At 47.7% G+C, this 13,178-nt stretch overlaps 2 protein-coding genes across 3 annotated transcripts in view; one reads left to right on the forward strand and one right to left on the reverse strand.

Annotated features, from left to right (window-relative positions):
• Nucleotides 1-13,178, forward strand: part of parn (poly(A)-specific ribonuclease (deadenylation nuclease)) — a 125,234-nt gene that overhangs the window by 32,461 nt on the left and 79,595 nt on the right. The gene's annotated exons all lie outside the window — the stretch shown is intronic.
• LOC140377352 (RNA exonuclease 5-like) overlaps nt 1-13,178 on the reverse strand; it is a 33,898-nt gene that overhangs the window by 10,518 nt on the left and 10,202 nt on the right. The window contains exons 9-13 of the mRNA XM_072462736.1: nt 12,933-13,027; nt 12,189-12,291; nt 6,878-6,954; nt 6,588-6,696; nt 5,851-5,952 (exon numbers count right to left, since the gene is read on the reverse strand). Of these exons, the coding sequence (XP_072318837.1) occupies nt 5,851-5,952; nt 6,588-6,696; nt 6,878-6,954; nt 12,189-12,291; nt 12,933-13,027 (486 nt within the window). The remainder of the gene's footprint in view (nt 1-5,850; nt 5,953-6,587; nt 6,697-6,877; nt 6,955-12,188; nt 12,292-12,932; nt 13,028-13,178) is intronic.

A 13,178-nucleotide genomic window follows, 5' to 3' on the forward strand; every position in this document is an offset into this window, starting at 1 on the left:
ACGATACACGTAAGTTGTGTTTGTATGTCATTCCTCACGTTTCACACATTGTTCCATATGAAGTGTAAAACAACGATTACACAGTTAACACAAGTTAACACGAGCTAACATGAGCTAACGTAAGCTAAAGTTTAGCTAAAGTTTAGCTACACAAAGATGCAACAACACGTCGTGATGGCTCGTGCTTCTGCAAATAAATAACTAATTATTTCTCTTACTAAATGTTCTAAGAGACAAGAGGTTAAGCACAGATCAAGGAAAACTAGAGAAAGAAGGGAAATAAAGTGATGTTTGTATTATGTGCTATAAAAAACAACCAATAATTCAAATATAACCTGCTATAATGGGTCATATCTTACATATATAAATGTAAAGGTGTTTAAAAGTGACAGTCCTGTACTTACAGGGGCTGAGACCACATTTGAGGTTTTATTACCCATTTCATAATGACGTGTGCTGTGTTTAAACAGCAAAGCACACGCTTGTTTTGTATAGGAATGTCATGGATTTACTTCCATGGAATATGTAGAGATTTAGCAAACATGTCACTTATGTTCTAACTTCTAAGGTTTAAACTTATGCATAAGTAAATTACGTTTGGTTCCAGCTTTAAAAAATAATGTGAAAAGAGGAACTTTTGTGTTACAGAGCGAAATGTAAATCTGTCAATAACATATTCCATTTAACTCCGTTAAATATGCAGAATATATCAATGTTCTAATGAGTATCTTTCTCATCTTCAGAGTGCTGACCAGTGAGTTTAGTCTGTCTGTGCTGACCAGAGCTCTACAGGTCACTGCAGGTCACTGCAGGTCACTACAGGTCACTACAGGTCACTACTGGTCACTACAGGTCACTACAGGTCACTACTGGTCACTACAGGTCACTACTGCTCACTACTGGTCACTGCAGGTCACTGCAGGTCACTACTGGTCACTACAGGTCACTGCAGGTCACTGCAGGTCACTACAGGTCACTACAGGTCACTACAGGTCACTACAGGTCACTGCAGGTCACTACTGGTCACTACAGGTCACTACAGGTCACTACAGACACAGAGTGATCTCAAGTAAACTCCTGACGACTCCAAAGCAAAAGGTATTTTAATATTAACTTCTGCCTCGACTAAAAGTAAACAGTGTAGAATCAGTACTTTGAATTTATAAAATGTCTGTTTTGTTATGACCAAAAAAACTAAATGATAATTGTTCTTCAAAAGACACTGCTGTGTCACATGTGTCTGTAAAACAGCTTCAGGACAAACATGTGAAGTGTATGTTATGTGACTTGTATAATCTAAACATGTGAAGTGTATGTTATGTGACTAGTATAATCTAAACATGTGAAGTGTATGTTATATGACTTGTATAATCTAAACATATGAAGTGTATGTTATGTGACTTGTATAATCTAAACATATGAGGTGTATGTTATATGACTTGTATAATCTAAAACATATGAAGTGTATGTTCTATGACTTGTATAAATCTAAAGCTGTGACATGTTCTGTTTGTCTCTCAGTCAAACGATGGAGCTGAACGGTGCAGTTACTGAAGTACAGAAGACTGCGTAGCCATGGAAACAAAGTCTTGTTAAATACTGAGATATTCAGTATTCAACGCAATAATGTCACATTCATGTGCATATAATTGATGTAAAAAGAGTGTTTGTTTTACCATTATTATTAGTATTATTTTGTCTTACGCTGTTTTTATTTTATCTTTATCTCCCCCCTCCATTCCTTATTAAGGTATGAGAGGTTCTGTCTATAGGAGTTTTTGTTTATAAGAGTTCTTCTATTCAGATCGATCTATTAAGAGTGTTTTTTAAACTTCCTATAAGTTTTCTGTCCTTTTCCTCTGTATCTACTGTGTTGCAACAACGGAATTTCCCCATGTGTGGACAATAAAGAACTATCTTATCTTATTCAGTTTGTTCTTTTTGACTTATACAGGTTGTTTTATCATTGTTAATATTTTTATGTTGCACTGAATCACCAAAGCAAGTTCCACTGTTTTGTGAATTCTGTTCTTTGACAATGGCAATACATTTTCTGATTCTATTAATGATGATAATAATAATGAACAGTACTCAAGGGACTCCCACATTGGAGCTTTAAAACTCAAATAAAACTGGCTAAAATCAATGTATCATTTGTAGTTATAATCAGATTTGCATTTATTGAACAAGTTCATTCATGTTCATTATTCTTATTAAATACATTAATAAACAAATGTGTTTTGTATTTATTAAAGATTGACATGATACAAAAACGACACAAAAGGGAAAAGTGAATATAATTAAATACTGCTTAACTCAATTATGTAACAGAATCGATGATTATATTTTATATTTCTTCTCATCTGATTAAAAAAAATGCATATTGGCCAAATTATATTATGTAAATAAATAACTGAAAAGTTAATTACAAAATTAATACCCAAACCAAAAACTACAGAAAATGATGAGGACGTTATTACACCTCTAAATGTAATTCATTGTCATTAATCTATCTAATCCATCTATGCTGGACCATGAGTGTCGCCCCCTGCAGGACACTCTGTCCGCTCTGGAGAGCAGCTTCAGTGAGAGACTGATCCACCCTCGATGTGTGAAGGAAAGGTTCCGTAGGTCTTTCCTTCCTGCTGCTGTCAGACTTTATAACAAACACTGTTAGTACTGAACACTCGCAATACTGACCTAACCTAATACTGATGTGCAATTCTGTCATATGTGCAATTGCTGTTGGAATTCATGTGCAATCTATGTGCTGTCGTGACACATATTCATGTGCAATTACTGTCGGGATCACATGCAATGGTATTTATGTATTTATTTGTCTATGGGAGTTTTTATTTGTTTATAGGAGATCTTCTACTGAAAGTGTTTTTCAGACTTCCTATAAGTGATCTGTTCTTCTGTATCTACCTCTGTATCTACCTGCGTTGCACCAATGAAATTTCCCCATGTGGGACAATAAAGGAATATCTTATCTTATCTTATCTTAAACCAGACTTTTTATCTTAACACTTCTTTATAATTCTCTTAAATATCAGAGCTTTACAACATGATGCATGTATATTTATAGATGGATATAACAATTCATCATTATACGTTACGTAAACAGACTATTTCAAGCCGAATTATTCCAAAAGTCTGTGTTGACTCTTCTCAGTCTGTCGCGCTGCTGTGACGTGCTCGCTCCCGACGCCAAAGCCTCACGGCGATGACGTCACAAAAGTGGGAGGAGATATACCACTGTTCAGGAAGTAATGCGGAACTAAAAAACTTTTTTGGAACCATGCGCCAATGAGCAGCTCCATAGGTTTCAATGGCGGCCATCTTGGCTTCCGGGGGCTTGATTAGAACATGGCGGGAGCGGCTGGATTAGAACATGGCGGGAGCGGCTGGATTAGAACATGGCGGGAGCGGCTGGATTAGAACATGGCGGGAGCGGCTTGATTAAAACATGGAGGGAGCGGCTGATTAGAAAATGGCGGGAGCGGCTGGATTAGAACATGACGGGAGCGGCTGGATTAGAACATGGCGGGAGCGGCTGGATTAGAACATGGCGGGAGCGGCTGATTAGAACATTGCGGGAGCGGCTGGATTAGAACATGGCGGGAGCGGCTTGATTAAAACATGGCGGGAGCGGCTGATTAGAAAATGGCGGGAGCGACTGGATTAAAACATGACGGGAGCGGCTGGATTAGAACATGGCGGGAGCGGCTGGATTAGAACATGGCGGGAGCGGCTGGATTAAAACATGGCGGGAGCGGCTGGATTAGAACATGGCGGGAGCGGCTGGATTAGAACATGGCGAGGGCTGCTGGATTAGAACATGGCGGGAGCTGCTGGATTAAAAAAAACATGGCGGGAGCGGCTGGATTAGAACATGGCGGGAGCTGCTGATTAGAACATGTCGGGAGCCGCTGGATTAGAACATGACGGGAGCCGCTGGATTAAAACATGGCGGGAGCCGCTGGATTAGAACATGGCCGGAGCGGCTGATTAGAACATGGCGGGAGCTGCTGGATTAGAACATGGCGGGAGCGGCTGGATTAAAACATGGCGGGAGCGGCTGGATTCTAACATGGCGGGAGCCGCTGGATTAGAACATGGCGGGAGTGGCTAGATTAAAACATGGCGGGAGCGGCTGGATTAAAACATGGCGGGAGCCGCTGGATTAGAACATGGCGGGAGCGGCTGGATTAGAACATGGCGGGAGCGGCTGGATTAAAACATGGCGGGAGCGGCTGGATTAAAACATGGCGGGAGCCGCTGGATTAGAACATGGCGGGAGCGGCTGGATTAAAACATGGCGGGAGCGGCTGGATTAAAACATGGCGGGAGCCGCTGGATTAGAACATGGCGGGAGCCGCTGGATTAGAACATGGCGGGAGCGGCTGGATTAAAACATGACGGGAAAGATGGATTAAAACATGGCGGGAGCGGCTGGATTAGAACATGGCGGGAGCGGCTGGATTAGAACATGGCGGGAGCGGCTGGATTAAAACATGGCGGGAGCGGCTGGATTAAAACATGGCGGGAGCCGCGGGATTAGAACATGGCGGGAGCGGCTGGATTAAAACATGGCGGGAGCGGCTGGATTAAAACATGGCGGGAGCGGCTGGATTAAAACATGGCGGGAGCGGCTGGATTAAAACATGGCGGGAGCGGCTGATTAGAACATGGCGGGAGCGGCTGGATTAAAACATGGCGGGAGCGGCTGGATTAAAACATGGCGGGAGCGGCTGGATTAGAACATGGCAGGAGCGGCTGGATTAGAACATGGCGGGAGCGGCTGGATTAAAACATGGCGGGAGCCGCTGGATTAGAACATGGCGGGAGCCGCTGGATTAGAACATGGCGGGAGCGGCTGGATTAAAACATGGCGGGAGCGGCTGGATTAAAACATGGCGGGAGCCGCTGGATTAGAACATGGCGGGAGCGGCTGGATTAAAACATGGCGGGAGCGGCTGGATTAAAACATGGCGGGAGCGGCTGGATTAAAACATGGCGGGAGCGGCTGGATTAGAACATGGCGGGAGCGGCTGGATTAAAACATGGCGGGAGCGGCTGGATTAGAACATGGCGGGAGCGGCTGGATTAGAACATGGCGGGAGCGGCTGGATTAAAACATGGCGGGAGCGGCTGGATTAAAACATGGCGGGAGCGGCTGATGAGAACATGGCGGGAGCGGCTGGATTAGAACATGGCGGGAGCGGTTGATTAGAACATGGCGGGAGCGGCTGGATTAGAACATGGCGGGAGCGGCTGGATTAAAACATGGCGGGAGCGGCTGGATTAAAACATGGCGGGAGCCGCTGGATTAGAACATGGCGGGAGCGGCTGGATTAAAACATGGCGGGAGCGGCTGGATTAAAACATGGCGGGAGTGACCCAGAGCTTTCAAATCTTGAACATTCTTTTACCGACACTATATGGGGGAAAAGGAACAGAACATGTACTTTCTGGACCAAGTAGTACTGAGCTCCATAGATTATATATCTGTGCTATTTACAGGGGTTTGTTACCTCGTCAGGATTTGGTGTTAGCACTCCATCTACTGGCAGCAGAGGGAAACTTGCCCCGACATGCTGATGTAAGCATGCAGTTGTAAAGAACATGATTTGAAGCTGAACTGCTCAGAACGATTCTGATGATGATTTGGACTGATTTATGGGCATTTGAAAGAGAGTGTTTTTGTGAGGCTCAGAGAAGGAGCAGAGAAGAGCAGCTTGTCAACAGGAGGAAAGTCATTATTTTGCCTAATACATGAGCACTTATTGCGGTTTCTGTCTAATACTGTGACATGTACAAAGGCTGTTTTTCTAAACGAGTCCTGACCTGTGTCCTGGCCGTGGCATGAGCGCCCCCTGTCTGTCCACAGGAGAACTGGAGCACTGAGAAGGATGGTAACTTGTGCTGCTCCCTGAAACCCTGCAGCACCTGAGGACACACAGCAGGAAACTTCTCAAACTCTGGTCAAAGTACTGATGGTACTGATGGAGTCAAACTGGTTTGATTTATAAAGTCATTAACAAAGAGCTGTAATATTTTAGAGGCGTTATTCAGCCACATAATCAAGAAATGATCAGCAGATGAGAATAACTGCTGAGATTGATCCAAAACACACACTTTTTTGTTTTTTTATTGCACTAAATATGTATAAAAACCGGTGTCCTGCTTAATTCCATGAAGATGTTGTTCCTTTGGAAATTGTATTCCACATTACAGCATAAATGGTAACTATCTCCATGGAGAATGTGTGGTTTGAATTTTCTGTTTCCATGTAATCATGAGAAGTCTTTCCACCTCCTGAATATTCTATGTTGAGGCTTCAAGTTTAATAGAGTGTCAATGTTTCATGAGGGGATTAATCACAATATCCATTATCTATGGTTTTAAAAAGCCATAGCAAGCTCTTATACAAGTATTCTTAGTATAGTCTCAAATGGACCAAATGATCACATATCCTGCTGTTTTCTAATTCAACAGCGTCAATATTCTTCGGGTCTGTTTTACTTTCAAAGTCTGTGAGACAAAACCATAACGTAGTTCCACTGACAGAGGCTCAGTCTGACCTGTCCGTCAGAGCTGAACCACTGGTGCTTGGACGCGTGAAGGCCGATGTCCGAGCGTTTGCCAAAGAAGGCGGCCGAGCGGCCACAGGCCTCCAGCACGTCACAGAACCTGAAACACAGTTAGCAATGACCAAAATGGAATAATATAAATCCTTTAAACTGATATTTGTGTTAAAAATAGCTCCTGTAACCTATTGTTCATATCATGCTCTGACAGGGAGGTTAACAGTGTAGAGATATTGCCCTGGTCCCTGTTCTAAAGGGTTCCATGTGTGCACGGTTACAGTTACCGTGAGCTGGTCTCAGCAGGAGGTGGACTGGTCTCTTGCTGTTGTGTCGGCGTGACGCCCCACAGCTCCTCCACTATCTGACACAGAAACATGAGCACAAGTCAGGACCTCCCCAGGTCATCATCGCAAAGAGGTTTTGATCTCAGAAGGTTCTTACCTGGTTAAATAAAGGTGAATAATAAAATAAATAGGAGGCATTATCATTTTATCTGAGTTTTGTTTGCTTTTTGATGAAATGCGAGCCAGCCATGGGTCAGAGCATGTGAGGGCGTGTCCCCCAGTGCGTGTAATGTTTGTAACGTTCTAAAGTCATATGTGACGGAGCACCGTAAAATCCGTTACAAAAACAGGATTTTAGCATTTTTTCCCCAAATGTGTGATTTTCGTTTTTTTGCATTATGTGAAAGTTGAAGTTATGAAGCAGCCATTCGATGTATCTGATAACAGTATTTGCAGCATTAAAAGCATAAATAAAGCCGTTTAAAGTGTGGTAGTTTCTGCTCCTCTCTCGACGAGCGGAGGGGTGTGACCTAATTTCCATATGAACAGCTGCGTTATTGTAGTCGGCCAATGGGCGGCCAGCCACATGGTACTTAACAAGAGCAGCAACGCGCCCTGTGTAGCATTGTTTGTATCATGGATCAAGCTGCTATTGCTACCGAGCTTAACCGCGGATGTTACAGCGCCACTCTTTTGGATTATTTCTGCGACAAGTCCGCTTTTCCAGATGACTGTCTAACTTCTGAATCTGAAGATGAGCACACAGATGACGAACGCGATTTCATCCAACTGGAAAACATCCCTAGTCTACGGCTGACCTTAGACGAGGACGAAGATGAGGAAAAAGAGCCCGGTCACGCCGAAGAGCTGGAGCGTGAAATAACAGACGCTATTGCCAAGGTTACATTTGCAGAGGAAAAAGAAGAGATAGAAAAAATCCGTAACTTTGACTGCAAATGTCACGCAAGAAGAAAATAAAATTCTCTGCTCTCAAGAGAATCGTGTAGCAATAAACTAACCCCAGAACTGATGTACAAGCTACGGAGCGATTCTCTAGCAGCAGAAAGAGAGTGGCAAGATATGAGGATAATTGGACATGTGGAAGCAAACAGAAGGACAGTCGCCACTTCTGAGCTGACGACATCAACCAAAAAGCCCCAGACGAAGCGGAAGTCTGCCTGGACCACCTATTTCATAGGAGGCAAAGAAGTCTGCAGAAATACATTCCTGTTCCTCATGGCGTAAGTATTGATTGTGTCTTGTGCTTGTGTAATAATTGGCATCACAAACACGCTTGAAAGTGCCTGTGTTTGTGTTTTTACGGTTACCTGTGAGCCATGTTATCACAAGCTAGCTAGCTAGCCCCGCTAGCCAAGGGCCGATGCTCCATCACTTCCCCGCGTTTTAATTTTAAATACGACGTAAACGTCACAATGTGAATAATGCAGAATAATTGGCATCACAAACACGTTGTTTGTGCGCCGCCAATATGAACTGTTATCTGTGAAGCATGTTATTCCCTTATTACTGTTAACCCTAATCCTTATTTTTTTTCCCCTTTTCAGAATTGGCAAAGACACCCTGACTGACATAATCAAACACTATGAGGAAAATGGAGCGAGACCACTGTTGAGGAAGAAGCGCTCACAGCCACAGCCACGTTCACGCAGGTTCATCAGCCATGAAGTCATCCACACCGTTGTAGAGTTTATCAAAAACTATTCAGAAGTCCATTCTATCATGTTGCCTGGCCGGTTGACAATCTCCATGTCCTGGTCCCACCTGGACTGAACATTGACAGGCAGACCTATCTGCATGAAAAAAATCAGGCCTTTCTGTGCTGACGAGGCAAAAGACATCACATGCCCAGCGCCAAGAGACACAGCACAGAAGAGTGCACAGACGAAGAAGAGGATGAGGATGTGATCTCTGATGTAATTGGACTCTGGTGGTGTACATATCATATCTATTATCTCATATCTCATATATTCAAAGCCATGGACCTGTTGCAGTTCGTATACCTGGCCCTGGCATCTGTTTATAAGAGTTCTTCTATTAAGAGTGTTTTTTAAACTTCCTATAAGTTATCTGTCCTTTCCCCCTGTATCTACTGCGTTGTAACGTCGAAATGTCCCCATGTGTGGACATTAAAGGCTATCTTATCTTATCTTTTGTTGTTTGTGTTGCACTGAATCACCTGTGAATTCTGTTTATCGACAAATGCAATAAACCCTATTCTGATTCTTTGATGCTTTTCAGGGCCTTTTGTAATCCAAGTATTTCCATTTTAATATAGTAACTTCTAATTCTGATTCAAGTCCAGTTCACATCAATATCAACACTCCTTGAGTCTTCAGTGACAGCTGTAGGGGGAGGTGCTGTCAGTGTGACAGGGGGGAGGGCTTATCTCAATGAGATGCAAATGAGCCCCCCTGTGACTCTGGGCTCTCTCAGGTGAGAATCTTTAGAGGGAGTTTTCTCAGTGAAAGGTTTTGAGAGTTGTTTACATTCAAATGACCACAACTTACTCAAATATTATCAGATCTACATGGGTGAGACATTATTGCATCACATTTTTAGAATCTGTGAATAACTCAAAATGTCTCCGGGTAGACTTGTGACTGGTTTATCCACGGTCAGTCACATATACACACCACATATAAACCCGAGGGTTCTCCAGTGTGTGCCAAACCTGAGCGATGCTCAGGTCCATGTGGTTACCAAGGACACGGTCACAGAGACGTGTTCAGCCCCATGAGCACAGCTCTCGACAGCTTCTCTCCAGAGGATTAAAGGTGTTTTGCTATACAGTGAACCCTCGTTTATCGCGGGGGTTACGTTCCAAAACGAGGCGAAATCCGCGAAGTAGAAACCTTTATTTTTTTTACAGTTATTATACAATGAAATACTCCATAAAACATTGAAGCTCACGCGCGCAGCTCTCACCGGCATCTCACGCGCGCCGCTCTCACCGGCCTCTCACGAGCGCCGCTCTCACCGGCCTCTCACGAGCGCCGCTCTCACCGGCCTCTCACGCGCGCCGCTCTCACCGGCCTCTCACGAGCGCCGCTCTCACCGGCCTCTCACGAGCGCCGCTCTCACCGGCCTCTCACGAGCGCCGCTCTCACCGGCCTCTCACGAGCGCCGCTCTCACCGGCCTCTCACGCGCGCCGCTCTCACCGGCCTCTCACGCGCGCCGCTCTCACCGGCCTCTCACGCGCGCCGCTCTCACCGGCCTCTCACGCGCGCCGCTCTCACCGGCCTCTCACGAGCGCCGCTCTCACCGGCTCTCACGAGCGCCGCTCTCACCGGCCTCTCACGCGCGCCGCTCTCACCGGCCTCTCACGCGCGCCGCTCTCACCGGCCTCTCACGCGCGCCGCTCTCACCGGCCTCTCACGCGCGCCGCTCTCACCGGCCTCTCACGAGCGCCGCTCTCACCGGCCTCTCACGAGCGCCGCTCTCACCGGCCTCTCACGCGCGCCGCTCTCACCGGCCTCTCACGCGCGCCGCTCTCACCGGCCTCTCACGCGCGCCGCTCTCACCGGCCTCTCACGCGCGCCGCTCTCACCGGCCTCTCACGCGCGCCGCTCTCACCGGCCTCTCACGCGCGCCGCTCTCACCGGCCTCTCACGCGCGCCGCTCTCACCGGCCTCTCACGCGCGCCGCTCTCACCGGCCTCTCACGCGCGCCGCTCTCACCGGCCTCTCACGAGCGCCGCTCTCACCGGCCTCTCACGCGCGCCGCTCTCACCGGCCTCTCACGCGCGCCGCTCTCACCGGCCTCTCACGAGCGCCGCTCTCACCGGCCTCTCACGCGCGCCGCTCTCACCGGCCTCTCACGAGCGCCGCTCTCACCGGCCTCTCACGAGCGCCGCTCTCACCGGCCTCTCACGCGCGCCGCTCTCACCGGCCTCTCACGCGCGCCGCTCTCACCGGCCTCTCACGCGCGCCGCTCTCACCGGCCTCTCACGCGCGCCGCTCTCACCGGCCTCTCACGCGCGCCGCTCTCACCGGCCTCTCACGCGCGCCGCTCTCACCGGCCTCTCACGCGCGCCGCTCTCACCGGCCTCTCACGCGCGCCGCTCTCACCGGCCTCTCACGAGCGCCGCTCTCACCGGCCTCTCACGCGCGCCGCTCTCACCGGCCTCTCACGCGCGCCGCTCTCACCGGCCTCTCACGAGCGCCGCTCTCACCGGCCTCTCACGCGCGCCGCTCTCACCGGCCTCTCACGAGCGCCGCTCTCACCGGCCTCTCACGAGCGCCGCTCTCACCGGCCTCTCACGCGCGCCGCTCTCACCGGCCTCTCACGAGCGCCGCTCTCACCGGCCTCTCACGAGCGCCGCTCTCACCGGCCTCTCACGAGCGCCGCTCTCACCGGCCTCTCACGCGCGCCGCTCTCACCGGCCTCTCACGCGCGCCGCTCTCACCGGCCTCTCACGCGCGCCGCTCTCACCGGCCTCTCACGCGCGCCGCTCTCACCGGCCTCTCACGCGCGCCGCTCTCACCGGCCTCTCACGAGCGCCGCTCTCACCGGCCTCTCACGCGCGCCGCTCTCACCGGCCTCTCACGCGCGCCGCTCTCACCGGCCTCTCACGCGCGCCGCTCTCACCGGCCTCTCACGCGCGCCGCTCTCACCGGCCTCTCACGCGCGCCGCTCTCACCGGCCTCTCACGCGCGCCGCTCTCACCGGCCTTGCAAACTTCAATTTGGCAAGCGGTTTTACGTACGTGTACATATTAATCCATAACGTTATTGACACACAGGTAGAGAAGACGTGGAGAGACTGTTTAGCCAATCAGAATGCAGAACACAATGCATGATGAAAATCCGCGAAGCAGCGAGACCGCGAAAAGTGAACCGCGATATAGCGAGGGATCACTGTACACATGTTTTAGATCATTTTCTTGATGGTCAAACCCAAAGTGCTGCCCATGGTTGCTTTATCCAAGACAAAGGTGAACAGCATGTGAGTCTGAACACTTGGGAGTGAAGACAACATGTGTCTGAGTGCAGACGTAACATGTTCCTTAAATCCCGTCATCTTTGCAAGTGCAAGACCCAGTGAGACTTTAGTCAGCCTAAGTAAGCTGTTTGAGCCTCTCCTCAGACTGTGGTGGGCCGCTGCTTGTTACTATTTGCAAACTGTCATAAATCCTGCCACATAAACCACACTTTTCCGTCTTGGTCAGTGTAAAAGCGTTATCCCAGTTTATTTCCATGTTTGGCCCTCAATGTGTAAACCACGTTGAAGCTTTATCGCACAGGTTTGTGTCTCCTTTAAAGGCGTGCAATTCGTGCCTGTAGACATTACCTTGAGGGGTCCTTTGGCGATGAAGTACTGCACCAGCTCCAGCGCAGCCGTGGCATCCTCACAGGGGTCATGACCTATCCTGTCCATTCTCTGGATCAGCTTTCTGTGGAGGACATGACAAACCTGAGCTCAAGCAGCTCCTTTCATTCATTCTGCATAAAAACTGTAACTGTCCGGGATTTATTTACGACAACGTGCACATTTAAACATGTAGGATTGTAATCAAGACTATTTTCCATCATTAGTCCCATCATAATAGTATTGTACTTCAGTAAAGCTCAGTTTAATAGCCCAAAGTGCACAGCATTCATTAATTTACAGCAAGCAACAGGACACAAACCACATAAAAAAGACAAGACACACAAGTGCCTGTTTTAGCTTTAAGTGCATTATTTTAAGTGTCAGAGTCTGTTTGTTTGGTCCCTGTACGTCAAAGAAAAGCCACTATAACCTACAGTATATTCATTTGTCAACTCTACAACTTGCCCCGGCACAGAAAGGTCACTCCCAAAAGTTGACAGTTTTAGACTATTTACAGCTCTACATGAGCAGATGACAGTTCTTGTTACTCAAAGGCCAGCTCATAAGTACAGTTTCAACCGGTTCTTCTCACTCACACCTCTGATCTATAATGCAAGTCATAAAAAGCAGAAGGAACTACCATGCTCCTCCGGCCAACATGTTCTTTGTTGTCATATCTACCAGGTTTCTTCCCCTTCTGTGTTTTGCTTTAAATCCACTCACCTCAGCACGATCTTTGCCAGGATCTTGAGCTTCAGCCTCTGTCCAGAGTGTCGTCTGTAGAGCAGAGACGAGTCGATCACGTGCGGGTGGACCATCTGCAACGCAACAATGTTATGTTGCACCGAATCACCAAAGCAAGTTCCTATGTTTGTGAATTCTGTTCATTGGCAATGGCAAATAAACCTTTTCTGATTGACTGTTTCAAAGCTGTTTTATTGTGGCTCTTTCAAACGTTGGGACTGGTCC

This window comes from Eucyclogobius newberryi, unplaced genomic scaffold, assembly GCF_026437365.1.
Source record: "Eucyclogobius newberryi isolate DKJ021-1_F unplaced genomic scaffold, fEucNew1.0.hap1 SCAF_4, whole genome shotgun sequence".
Lineage (NCBI taxonomy): Eukaryota > Metazoa > Chordata > Actinopteri > Gobiiformes > Gobiidae > Eucyclogobius > Eucyclogobius newberryi.